The sequence below is a fragment of the Artibeus jamaicensis genome, unplaced genomic scaffold (assembly GCF_021234435.1).
Source record: "Artibeus jamaicensis isolate MK-2021 breed Jamaican fruit bat unplaced genomic scaffold, CSHL_Jam_final contig_787, whole genome shotgun sequence".
NCBI classification, from domain to species: Eukaryota; Metazoa; Chordata; class Mammalia; order Chiroptera; family Phyllostomidae; genus Artibeus; species Artibeus jamaicensis.
The window spans coordinates 2,424,172-2,437,679 of record NW_026521972.1 but is presented as its reverse complement, the minus strand read 5'-3'; the positions used below and the strand labels follow the sequence as shown (position 1 = coordinate 2,437,679).

Below are 13,508 nucleotides of genomic sequence, written 5' to 3'. Positions count from 1 at the left end.
TATCATACACTTAGTAATACATTCATTAAATAAATCACTCCATGCCAACTGGTCTGACTTCAGCCATTGTATCTAAAACAAAACAAAACAAAACAAAAACAGTGGAGACCATAAAGAAAACAACAAGGGTTTAAGACTTGATATAAAGAAACATTTAAAAAAATTACATTGCATCATTTCTTACTTTCTTCTCCCCACTCCTTTCTTCCCTCCTTTTAAAAAAATAATCCATAAAATGACCTTCAAAGAATTAGGTCACTTTTTTCCAGGAAGACAAAAAATATATATGTGGTTTTAAATTCTAGAATGAGATGAAAGAAGCCAGTAGATGGGTAACTAACTATTCTACTCTAGTTTATAGGACATATTATTGGTCTCGTATTGAGTCTGTTTCTTAAGTGGGATTGAGTATAAAATGTTGATTTTATTTTAGATACATTAGTGTTAACATTGTTTGAAAATCTTGGAATCTTTTGGAAAAAATAATATTAACATCAGTAACTATTTGTAAGTAATTTATTTCCCTTACATCCTTTCTTGCAAATCTTTCCTTTTCTTATAGCCATCAGTAGAATTTGCCTGTATGTGTATGCATATATTCATACATATTTCCACAAGTAAGAATAACTATTATTACCTGATAATTTTTCTTAAAAAACTTACTTTCTTAGTTCTCTTAGAAATATGTTCTTTAACAATTTTGCCTCCAGTTTTGTGCCTCATTACCAAGCTAAGAAGATTCTTACCGAACCTAATAGCCTACAAGGCCCAGTATCTAGTCAATTAAACAAATACTAAAATTTGTGCAGCTGACAGTCTTTAACCTGAAATAGATGAACAGAGTATTCTCAACCATCTGACACAACTTGGGATGGAGAATTTATCTGGTGAATTTAATTACAAAGACTGATTTTTGATTGTCTTGAAAGGTTTTTATTTTAAAACTGCATACAGTTTATCATTAAAATTTATTAAAGATAAGTTTCTATCAGTGTAGAATTTGGAAGCAGCCCCATGAATCTTATCTGAACAATATTCTGTGAGTGGAGAAGTGTAATGGTTGGAACACAGGTCCTGGAGTCTGGGTTTAAGCTGGTGGTTTTGTTACCAGAATTTCACCTCATTCAAGTTACCTCACATCTGGGTTCCAGATTCTTCTTATACATAAGTGGCAATAAAAATAGTATCTATTGCATAGGGTTGTTGTCTGAATTAAAATGAATTTTGTATAATTGTGACTTTCATGGCCTTAGCATTCAGAAAGTAACAAATTAACAGTAATTGCTACTTTTATTCCATTAAAATGGAATTGGTTTGATGTATTAAGTTTTGAGAATATTGGCCCTGTATTATAAACAACTCGCCATTGGTGGCACCAATAACACAGAAATACGTGTTACAACAGACCTGAAAAACAGTATGTAATGAAGGTCTCTGCTACATTGTTTTAAAGCTGCTGATTGGAGTTCCCTCTCTTTTTAAGAATTTTCTATAACCCATAAGGAAGACTATAGAGAAACCTCTCAGGATTGACAAATGAAAGGATTTTCAGTGTCAATGTCACACATACCTATTTTATTTTTCCATAGAAAGAGCCCAAGAACAATCACTGCTCTTTGATCAAAATCAATTAAAGCCAACACTTGGCATAAAATGCTCAAAACGCTTTTCTGCTATTCTTTATTGTCGGGGATCAAAAAGAAAATGAGAATAAATCTAGTGCAAGTCAGAAACAAAGAACCTGAAATTTTATACAGTGTAATTTTTGCTCAAATTTAATGAATAGATGGTCAAAATGAAAAAAATTAACGGAAATTTATTGAATAGTTAGTTATTTAAATGATGACATCACAAAGGCATCAGCCCTATCTCTTTCAGACAGGCGACTGGATTCCGTCCTGGGTGGTACTGATTGACGGGATTGCCATACCCTACACGAATCAGGAGGGACTCAGTTGTCTATTTAACTTCATTTTCCCGAAGCAGTGAATGTGGGAAATGGTCAATGCAGACTTCTGGAACCCTCACAGGTTCTGTGGTATAAGGCATCTGAACTGACTGACCCATAAACCTGTCAGCAGTCTTGCCTGCAAAACCCAGCAGTAGTGATGGTGGCCCCAGCGGTGACAGCAGCTGATGCTGGGACATTTGAGATGCTGCAGGGCTAGCAGGAGAAGAAGGAGGATTAGCAAACCTCAAATGCCCTGGCCACTGTAGATAAAGTTTATCATCATTGCTATTGTGGAACTTTGGTTTATTAATGGTGTTAATTGTAATGGTAGTGAGATGTAGTGCTATAACCTGCATCTTCACCTATTAATACTGCTCACAACATCATTTTTGTGCACCGTTCAACTTGAAACCCCAAGGGTATATCCCACGCCATTATAAAAATGACATAGAGAATCACTTTATCTTTTACTTGTCCCCCAAGCATTCACATCTGTTACTGGCTGTTGCAGTCACTTCTGCTGAAGTAGTTTTAGTGATAGGGAGAAATACAGTATTAGTGACTGGTTCACGCTTGTGTGTGTCCAAGGGCATGTTTCCTAAAGCATAGTAGGTAAAATGTGTGCATTCAACATGGGGCTACCTCCTTCACTGTAGGAAAAATCTTGAAAGAGACAGAAGAATTAGAAGTATTTTACTGCCTCAGACTAGATGTGATGCACATCACTTTTGCTTTTGTTAACAGAGTCAAAATTAGTCAAATGGCCCAGGGGCTGGGAAGTAGTTTCCCAGATATCTCTATCTATCTCTATGTCTATCTCTATCTGTCTCTATCATCTCTATCTCTATCATCTTCTGTATCTATAGCTATATCATCTACAGCTATATCTATAACCAGTCTATGTCATCTCTCTCTCCCATCTTTCTGGAAGGAAGGAAAAAATGAATGGATATTCTGGATGCCATTAGCAATGTCTCCCACAGTATGTGAGATGACTTTAAGTGATACAGAGATAACCTTTTACAATTTTTGCTGTTTTCAAGTTTATTTGAAAAAATAGAAGTAGGACATCAAGCCAATGAGGAAATGGCTTATTTTAATTAAGTTAAATTTTAATTGCAGATACCATGCTATTATGATAAAAAATTATGAACATGATGAACAGATGTTTAATAGTTGAATAACACTGACCTAAAGGAATCACAGTAAAATTGAAACTTTGGCGCATACAACTTGGCAATCCGGGACCATGTGGTGGGGCACAGGAACCTGCCCTTTTTACAAGTACCCCACAGGGTGCAGACCATGCAGGCTGGGACCGCAGGCTGGCAGGTTGCTGCGGAGGCCAGTTGCTGTTACCACTGGGGAACTAGTGGCAGAAGCCGCCATGGCAGAGTCTGCACCTCCTGAGGCAATACTCAGTCTCCCTTTCTTTCTCTTCCCACACTGAGTTGCTCTCCATACGGTGTTGTGACCCTAGCAATAAGTGGTTTTGGAATGAGATGTTTGGCCTGCCAGGCAATACCCTCAGAATTGCCATTTCCCATTTCACCTGTTTTTTTATTTTTATTTTTTATGTTATTGAATGTATTCAAATTGGTAGTCTAGCTCTTCTCAAATCAAATATCATAATATGAACAAGTATTGTTGCTGATACCAAAGCTCTTCTGTTCACTAAAGCTCTTCACTCTCTCTTGGTGGCAAGTCAGTTTGTTTTTTCCATTTCCATGTTTTCCAGTGATACCTAGAAATCTCTCCCAAGAAAGATGATTTTGATATCCTGATTTGTTTACAATATTCTTAGTTTTCACATAATTACGAATAGAAGGCTCTTTTACTCTCACATATGTCTTGTTTAAATGACAAGTTATATGATTGTTTTGAGGGTTCTTGTTTTATTTTATGATGCTAACAACAGATTTGGTGTCAGAGACTCTTCATTCTATTGCCTGTGACTAAAGCCACATGGGTAGTTGTAGATGTTTAGTTTTTTTTTTTTAAATAGTAACTTTTTGGGCATCATCTGCATGTTTAATGTAAGCTAGAGAGAAAGGTAGAAGGATAAAGAAAGGAGCTAAAGGGACAATGCCATGGCATTGATGACAGAGGATAAACCAAAGCCCATTCTGAGAAAACCGAAGAAACACATTACTGTGGCATGTGACACATCTTACTCTCCTAATACGAAGGAGAACATGTACAACTAAAGATGAATCTCAGTATGTACCTTGTATGTACATACCTGGCATTCCTAACAATTATCCCCACATTGATATTTACTGGTGTGCATTTGATATCCTAATGAAATTGGATACATCTTACACAGTCTGTTATATAACTGACTTAGGACGTGCACTTCATCATCTTAGATAGAATTTTAGATGTACAAGAGTAGCCATATATTTGTAATAAAAGTTATATTTACTTTTCCAGAATCTTACCATTAGATGATACATATAAAAGCTGCTATTTACTTTCTAGTTACTTCAATTCTGGAATAAAGTGAGAGAGGATTTCCAAGGTACTATGTATCCCATTTACAACAACTTTTATCTCTGTAGCTCATCAGACTGGTTTTTAAAATATGTAAGTGCCCACGGAGACCACCCCAGGTTAAGTCTCTAAATACTTCATGTAAATTTACTGTTAAATAATGTTTAGCATTTGTTATCTTTTTTAGGCCTTGGAAATCTAATTATTTATAATATACTGTGACATTTACATTTTGCTAAATATACTCTTCTTGTAATAGAATATATCATGCCTAGGAAAATGGGTAGAGAATGCCTAGCTCTACATTTGCTTATATATGTATATAATTCAAAATATCAGGGTAACCTGTATTATCTTTTTTGTAACGATTGTGTGGTTTAAAAAAATGTATCTCTCAAAGGTGTCCTTAATCATTATCATTTAAAATATTGAATAAGAAAATGTTTTATCACAGTCAAAATTTGTTTACCATTTAACTCTCAACTACCAAAAACCTATTCACGTTCACTGATATCTTAAAATAATACTGTTCATTTCCATGCCAACAGCTACAGAGTGTTTGGTTTAGTTTTTAAGATTGATTGAAAGTGGATTGTAAAGTTGACCTATTGTGTTAAGCTTATTTACACAAAGTAGTGTCTAGAAAAATAAACTCGGAAAGTGCATAGCAGTTGAACGTAAAGTATTTCACATCTTGAGTTCTCTAATATGTGTTTTCTTGGGGTCTGTTGGATAGAAAAATCTCAACTTTACCCTAGTTATCTTATGTAGGAGAAAATTACTAGAAAATTTAATCAGTCTTAAATTTGAGGTAAAACTTGTGATCTGCTTTCACTGATTTGAAGAATTTGCCTCAACAAAATAATTTGTCAGTTCTACCACATCTATGAAACAGAGATAGCATTTTTTTTCGGGCTCTTGAGACACACTTCTCTTCAAGAGTTAAAAATAACATTTGTACGATATAATCAATATGCAGAACCATACATGTGAAAAAAATTCAGTGGAAACGCTGAAAAATCGATTTGGGTACTAGATAGTGCCACACTGATGGTTTAAAATGAATTACTATTTATTTAAGGGTTACTCTCGGTGACTAAGCATTTAAACTCTCTCTCTCTCTGCCACAACATCCTTATTTGTTATATATTCTTATATAATCTGCCTGTGACATACAGCACTCTGGCTCCTGATCGCCCCTTCCCCAGCACAACCGCGCTGACTCTGCCCCTGCCGCTGAGTGACGCGGCCTTAGACCCGGGCGGGGGCGGGGGAGCAGGGCACGTGCACCGGGAACACTTCCTAGAAACTGCAAGTACGCGGCTCAACCCCGCCTGAACTTTCCCTGTAAACACTGCTCGCTGACAGAACCGCATCCCTTCCTCCCTGCAGGGTGGATCCTGCAACTCCTAGAGGGAATGGCACTTCTTGTTTTTAATTAGCAAGGTGAAAGGTGAATTAAAAGTAGCTGTTTGGCAAGTCAGTGCAGGAGGCTGGCTTGGGAGGCTTCACGCAGCCAGAGGAGAAGAGCTGAGCGATAGGAAGGCAGTGCGTGTGCTCCGGGGCTTTTTCCTGAATGAACCGCTTGCAGAAGTGACTGAGAAATACAGTTTCTTCTTGAGCCTACCGGCTACTTGCCGCACTGAGTGCAGGACAGGGCTCTGAAGACCCACTCCTTGGAATGTCCTCTTGCTCCCGGCTTATAAACAACTGTCGGGGGAAAGAAAGGTTTTGCATATCTAAATACCTCCTGACAAATGGCACTTTGGAACTGTGCTCTCTGATGACAACGCGTTCGATTTCTCACAAAGCCTCTCCCACGCTGCCCCTGGAGGGGAGTCCTAAGTAAAACTCAAACCCGCCTGAAATTCAGGATCGGAGGGCTCGCGCCGTGAGCGGCAGTATGGCATCCGCGGGATACGTTCTCACCTGGCTCCTGTGGGGTTACTTACTGGAGCTCTGGACCGGAGGCCACGCAGCTGATACCACTCACCCCCGGTTACGCCTGACACATAAAGGTAGGTCACCTTTTCGGATCCTTTGGTCAAGTTATTAAATAAATAAATAAATAAATAAATAAATAAATAAAGTCATTCAACATAGATCTCTGGTCTTCACAGACCCTTAAAATGCACCTGAAAAATGATTGCAAAACTGACTTAAGATTCTAAGTGCCTCTGATTAGCATGTCATCTTAGCAGAGCCGAAGGTAGTGCAAAATCACGTGCCAACGTACGGATGTTATTTTTATCTTGTAAATGTTAGGTTTTACTAGTGAGAAGTTCACTCATTAGCAGACACAACAGCGGAGGGTAGAAATCAGTTCGTTAATAGCCTTGAGGGGCTGAATACACACCGAGTTATCAGTTGGTATTTAAATACCAATTTATGGGAAACAAGGAGGTCTGGGAAAGGCTTTAGAAGTAGAGGTGCAATTGTTTTGTTGTTTTGTGTTGTCCATAATGGGGATGGGGGGGGAAGAAAATTCCTGACAAACAAAATGGGTCCTTACTTATGATAACAAAGTGCTAATCATGTAATTAAAATGACTACCATCTGAAATAAATTAGATTTCTCGTAGAATTATTACGATTTTTTTTACATGTGGCAGAAATATAGAGTTTATTAGCAATTTTGTAAACTGATGTATATTGATTAAAATATTAGATACTACTCATTTGCATTAATTTTTAATATAAATTCATATTGCTTACCTGCTGATCTATCAGAGTACTTAAATATCTAGTTCTGCAACTATGTCTTTTAAAGCAGCTTTTAGTCATAAATAAATGATCAAAAGATAGCTTTTGCATCAGGATCAGTAAAAGCTAGTTATGAATAGGTTTGGTGATTCTCCCTGTAAAGAAACAAGCAACAAACAAAACCCACACTCAGAGAAAGTGTGACTTTGCTGATTTAAAAGCAGTTTGGAGTAAATTTTCCAGAAAGAAGTATTTATTATTACCAGACATTGAGACAGATAATAGATGAAACAACAGAAATTACATAACAACCATTTTCCAATTGTGTAAGCTTTCAAATTGCCCCCCACTGTAGAATGAACAGAAGTCTGTATTTTTAAAATATAGGTGTGATGTTTATCAGTTGCAGAAACAAAAAGGAAGACCTGTCTCAGTTTTAAATGACCCGGTTGATCTTTTTGTCTTTTTATTGGACAATCAACAGTTAATTTCAATGATAGAAATCCCACATATTTAGAATAGCTAAAATCTGTGGGGTTTTTTTTTAGTTTAAATGATTTTCTATAACACTCTCCAGAAGGTAATAAGAATTTAAAAGACACATTGGCACTAAACGTATAAAGTTTTTTAATATACTACTTAGCATTAATAGACATCATTTGATTTGGGAAGATGTATCATGGTATGTATCACAATGCAAATTCCTGAGAGGTAATGATCAAATATATCAAAATGTAGAAATTTGACATGATGGAATATGAGCAAATAAATAAGGATGTCAGAAAAAATATAATAAATGAGTTGTTTTTCTGATGTGCACAAGTAGATACATAAGCTGTCAGTTTGGGCAAGATACCATTCTGTTATGCCCGGAATTAACCTTTTAAATCTCATTATTAGGCATGTCATTTTCTGATAGATCAAGATCAATATGTTTTCAAAGATAATCTCATTTTAATATCTTATTAGAGGGCTTATAATTTGGTGGGAGCATACCAAAACTCTCTAATGCAACTAAGTGCTATGCATACTATAGTTATCAAGTTCACCCTCACTAAATCTCTCTTAATTAAAGGGGTAACTGTAACTGATTTTATGAATTGTGTTAAATGGTGTGGAAGTAGAACTGCTAGTATCTGTGTGTGCACTAGACTGAAAACACCCACAAAATTTCCCTTTGGCTTTGATGGCACTGACTGAGAATGTGCAATATGGTGCTTTTTATACAAAGACAGTATAGAGTTACCTGAAAATAGACTGTTCTCACTTGTGCAGTTTAGTTAGCAAAGTCGGCTAAGAGATCACACTGGGGATGCAACTCAACATAGCAAATGACCCCTCGAAGGGAAAGCAATGGGCTGCCAGAGCAGGAATATGCAGTCCCCATTGATGAAATATGAAGAGCGCATTTACCACTCTACCTTTTGGAATTCAATGTACATTTAGATGTATCTAAAATCTATGGGTAGAATATTTCTGAGTATAATCTTTGGCTATCTTGAATCATATCAGAAATGGTAAAATCTCAGCAGTTGGTGACTTAGCTCATTAAAGTTATAAACAAGTGCTTGATCCTTCAAAACAAGAGGCACTAGGTTAAGCAATGTGGCACCTCTGCACGGCTGCCTGACCCCACCTCCCTGGAGGTGGCCTCCTGCACTAATGCAAGGTTTCATCTTGTAGCTGCACTCTATGCCATATGGGAGATGGACAAGCATTTTTCTTATAGCCTCCATTATCAAGATGACTCTTGAGACCACAAGCCTAAGTCTCTTCCCAAAGAGTCATATACAAAGCTTGAGTTAAATTATGTGAAAATTTGTCCAGAGGGAAATACAATCCAACAATTTTCATTTTCTCTCTTCTCCATCCATCACTATCTTTGGAAATGGGATGTTCTAAAACACAGCTTGAGAAGAGACCCTTAGGACTAAAAGGAAGAAAAGGCAGAGAAGGAGGGAGACCAGGCAGAAAGTTGGTATCGCATATGGAACATCTTCTTTCTGCCTTACTTTCCACAGTGAGATGAAGCTGAATTCCTCCCTCTTCTTGCTGAATTTTCACTCCACTCCATCCTAAGCAAATATGCTAACACAGCATAAGACTAATTGATTAAAAATGAGATATTTTCTCTTGTTTGGGCAATACATTTTTTAATGTATTTTATAGGTATCAGATAAGTGGGGTTAACAAATAAAGACCTAGCAGAGATTAAAATGGCAAGATTTTTGTCCTACTCTGTAAGAATTTTCAGTAAGGATGTGAGCTGAGATGAACTATATCAGGCAAGTATTTAAAAGTTTATGAATATTGAAGAGTATAGCTAACTTTATAGCCAATACCATAAAGGGGATAATGTTCATGTTATTAATTCAAATTTATAATATTCTACCCCAAGAATTTCCTTGAAAAATAGCTGTGGTCCTCATGACAAAAGTGAAGGAAAGAGTCCTGGTGGATTCAGCTTCTTCCCTCTGTTGATGTCTGTTCTCACCTTCTCTTTCATCATCCCACATTAAGGAGGTTACAGGGAAGGCACAGATAACTTTTTTGATAGTGGAGCTCAAAGAAGAAAATGACAAAGGAGATAAGCCCTGTGTCATAGAAGAAATCCCAATGCACATGGAAAGCTCCAGCAGTTCAATCAAGGGAGCTTGGCAGATGGGGTAGGTGTTCAAAGTCCCAGTAAAGAACAACACAGGCACAGAGGCCAGGGGACAATGGCTGCTTAAGCAGAGGATATTCAGTGAAAAGGTAGCTAAATAAAGGCATGGATACGGCAGATGATCATTCCTAAAATATATTGCCTTTGTAAATGTAGATTTGAGCATCGAATATATATCCATACATATAGAAAGCGGGGTAGAGAGTGTTCATCTACATGGATATTATAAGCATTTTATGTAGATTTGTCATGGTTCAGAGGGCTCAGAATTTGTAGTGAGAAGAGTCTACAGCTGAAGTCCTTCCCCTTAAACCACAGGCAGAAAACACAAGGCCCACAGGCCAATCCAGCCCTCCACCTTGTTTTATCGAGCCCAGCACCTTGTTTCTACCCAGCAGCAATGTCGAGCTCCTTGCCCCTAGTTAGGGAGTAGGTACATTTGTACAGTCCTAAAATAACATTCAGCTCTTTGAAGGCAACTGGGAGGCTGATGTGCTCCCCCCCCACCCGTGAAAATGAGTTTGACACTCCTGCTGAACAATTGGTAATTGTGCTTCAGTTTTCTTAAGTTGAAAATAGGGATCGTAATGGTGCTTTCTATATCTTACTGGATTTTTGAGAGAATCAAATGGATCACCAATATCTGGGAAAGCATTTTCTAACCTAAATATTACACTATTAATGTTTCCTGAAAATTGCCATAAACTGAGGTTGAAAGGAAATTTGTCCTAAAGAGAAAAACCTTTGGAAATGGCATGAGCTTGGATATCAGTAAGTGCTATAGAAAACAGAAGTTGGTCCTAATTTTAGCATAAAATCCTGGTTTATCTTGATAGATTTCTTGCACTCCAAATCTCATTTTCCATACATTTTACCTCTTGTTATAATTATTTAGGAGATGATTATGTCACCTGTGTGTTTCTCATAATTCAGTCAACATTTTTGTCAAAAAAGTGCATATATTCATTTATTACACATATTTGCTTTATATGTTACATTTAATTTTTTCCCCCATTTATATACATGGGAAAAAAAGAGACAGAATTTTAGAAGAGCATTTTTGAATGATCATCCTGGAGGCTGTAGCATTTCTTTAATATCTAGGGCAGGTGAAAAAGAGGCAGTGAGCAAGCCAGTCTTTCCTGACCCTGCTCATAGCTTTGTTTCTTCAGCAGTAACTAGGTGTTATCAATTGTGACATTCGTCACACATCCCTGTGAGGTTAATAAACAAAAACTGGTCATGCGGTATCACTTATAAAGAAATTAGTCAAAATAGGGCCCAGAAGTTAATATAAACTGTCATGCCCAGATCTCATTAGGGGGAATCACTGAGAATTAAGTAAGGGAAACTGTGTGTGTTTGTATTTTTAAGCCACTGGGTGAAATGAAAAGAATTACAATGTTTTGTAGAGTTTGGTTTACACAGAATGTACCTATAGAAGAAGTCTGTATAAGGATTTTGGATAGTGCTATTCTCTGTATTTTTATATGTATCATAGACAAATACTGCCTGTGCATCACCAAAGTGTATCTGGATATACAAAAGTCTCTGAATGTCTCTATGAGTCTTTGATTTCGTATCTGAATGTTGGGTATTCCATTGGGAACACAGTTGTCCTTTAGTATAGAAATAGGGTGAGGGGAAGTCAGAGTTAAGAAAAGCAGTAAGTGAAATTGGTAAATGAATGAACCAGGCCAATTTTGAGTGAAAAAATAATTTAATTGTATAAAATCATTTCTTAAAAATTTTGTGAGGACACTGTTCCATACACAATAGAGAACCAATACTTTCCTGACTAACCAATATATGCAGTCACCATTTTGTTACAATGAAATATTCTTTCAAAAATTTGTGTTGTCACATTATTTTGCTGTCCACGTTAGATCTGTTATTTAGCCTAAGAGTATTTCACCTAGGAGGCCTCTTCTTTCCGTCTGAGATGAGATCACTCAGTGGCCTCAGTTCCGCAACCACAGAATAAGGCATTGAACATCAAATTGGTCATTGCTGGTGCCAACTGTTGACTATCAGCTGAGCCCATTTTATTTCATCAGTTATCTGCTGGACTCATCCTTGGGAGTTCTTAGTGGGAGAAGCCTGCAAAGACTGCTGCTTTATCTTTGTGTGTGACACTAGTCTGTGGTTTAGGAGATTTAGTCTGCAGGAGTCCAGAAATGGCACTATGCATGCATGCCCCATCATACAGAGCCACTGCAGTGTTGAAGTGGCCTTGTAAGTTCATTCGCAAAGAAATGAAAACAAAACGTAACTGAAATTATACCACTTAAACATTTCCCAAAAAAGTACAGAGTGAAGATTTAAATTATTTTCTCAGTTTCAATGGACAGGGCCCTGTGTTGTTAGTAGTCTTTAGCACAACATCTGACATTTTGGAATATTATATAAATTATACAAAAGATAATGATTATTTTAATAATTTTTTTCACAGTGTGGTTTTAAGTACCATTTGAAGCATAAGAGAAACTATCAAAGTCATTAGTTATTTCTTACACTTAATTTAAGCAAGCATTACTTTTTATGTTCATGATAATTATGGTAATGATAAGACTGGATATTTTATAGGCAGGATTTTCTGGACTACGAGTGAAAGGGATGTGTTAATGCCCCATTTGAACCAAGTGTTATAGTCTGTGATACTGACAGAACATTTTCTGTCAAAGAATGTGGTGATTCAAGAATGGAAATGTCTGTGGAACCAATAACTTGATTTCATATTCACATGGCCCTGGTGATGGACCAGGCAATTGATGACTCGGGAAGTTTTCAGCCTTAGTGTTAATGGCTAGTGCAAGATATTCCTACCATATGGCCCCATTTTCTTGGTAATCTTACCTCCATTACTACTATGGAAAAAAAATTAAGAGAAGCCCATGGTTTGCCTGATTTCTGAGCTTTAGAAATGTATTTCCACTTCTATCCCTGGTAACTAAACCCTCAGCTCTCACTTCTCTCTCTTAAGGACTTAGCTCGAAGCCTTGGCACAGCACACACAGCAAAGGAGTGTAGGCCCAGGTGTCAGATACAGAACACTGCCAGCATTCTAGACTTTGGGTGAGTCATGCCTAATGTGAGTCTTGCTTCTGGCCGCATGACCTAAACAATTTACTAATGTTTTCTGAGTATAACTTTCTCATCTTTAAAATGGGATGAGGTATAACTTGCAGGACCCTCAAAGGATGACATGAGATAATACAAATTAATGTAGCAAAAATTTTACCCTTAGGAAGCTTTTTCTAAGTTTTCAATAAATCAGAAGATATTCAGAGAGAATTAGCCTACCCTCCTTTCCTTTTTTATCTTAAAAGCAATCATGAGTTAATTATTAATTTATAACTTAAAATCAGGAAAGATCCTTCATCATCAGTTTTTTTTTTTACTTGAAAGCAAAGATGTTTCTTTTATGAATCCAGCTCCTGTTGGAATAAATGACTGGAAAGAACACGAGATATTGGCATCTCTTGTGTTTGTAAGTTACTGTAGAATTTTGTTGATAATTTAAAGTCGGAACTTTGCCTGATGGAACCTTGGAGACAGCAGACCAAAGCCACAAAGTAAACAAGTTACTAAGAAAGGTAATTGTAGATCCAGCTTTGTGAAGCACAAAAGAACTGATATTACTAAGGCCAGACTACACTGTTAAAAGTTAAACCAAACAGTGTCCTACAAACAGCGA

The 13,508-nt window shown here is 36.9% G+C and overlaps 1 protein-coding gene across 1 annotated transcript in view; it reads left to right on the top strand.

Annotated features, from left to right (window-relative positions):
- The first annotated feature begins 5,790 nt into the window (after nt 1–5,790).
- Nucleotides 5,791–13,508, top strand: part of SEMA3E (semaphorin 3E) — a 248,810-nt gene continuing 241,092 nt past the window's right edge. The window contains exon 1 of the mRNA XM_053672814.1: nt 5,791–6,462. Coding sequence (XP_053528789.1) covers nt 6,348–6,462 — 115 coding nt within the window. The 5' untranslated portion in view covers nt 5,791–6,347. The remainder of the gene's footprint in view (nt 6,463–13,508) is intronic.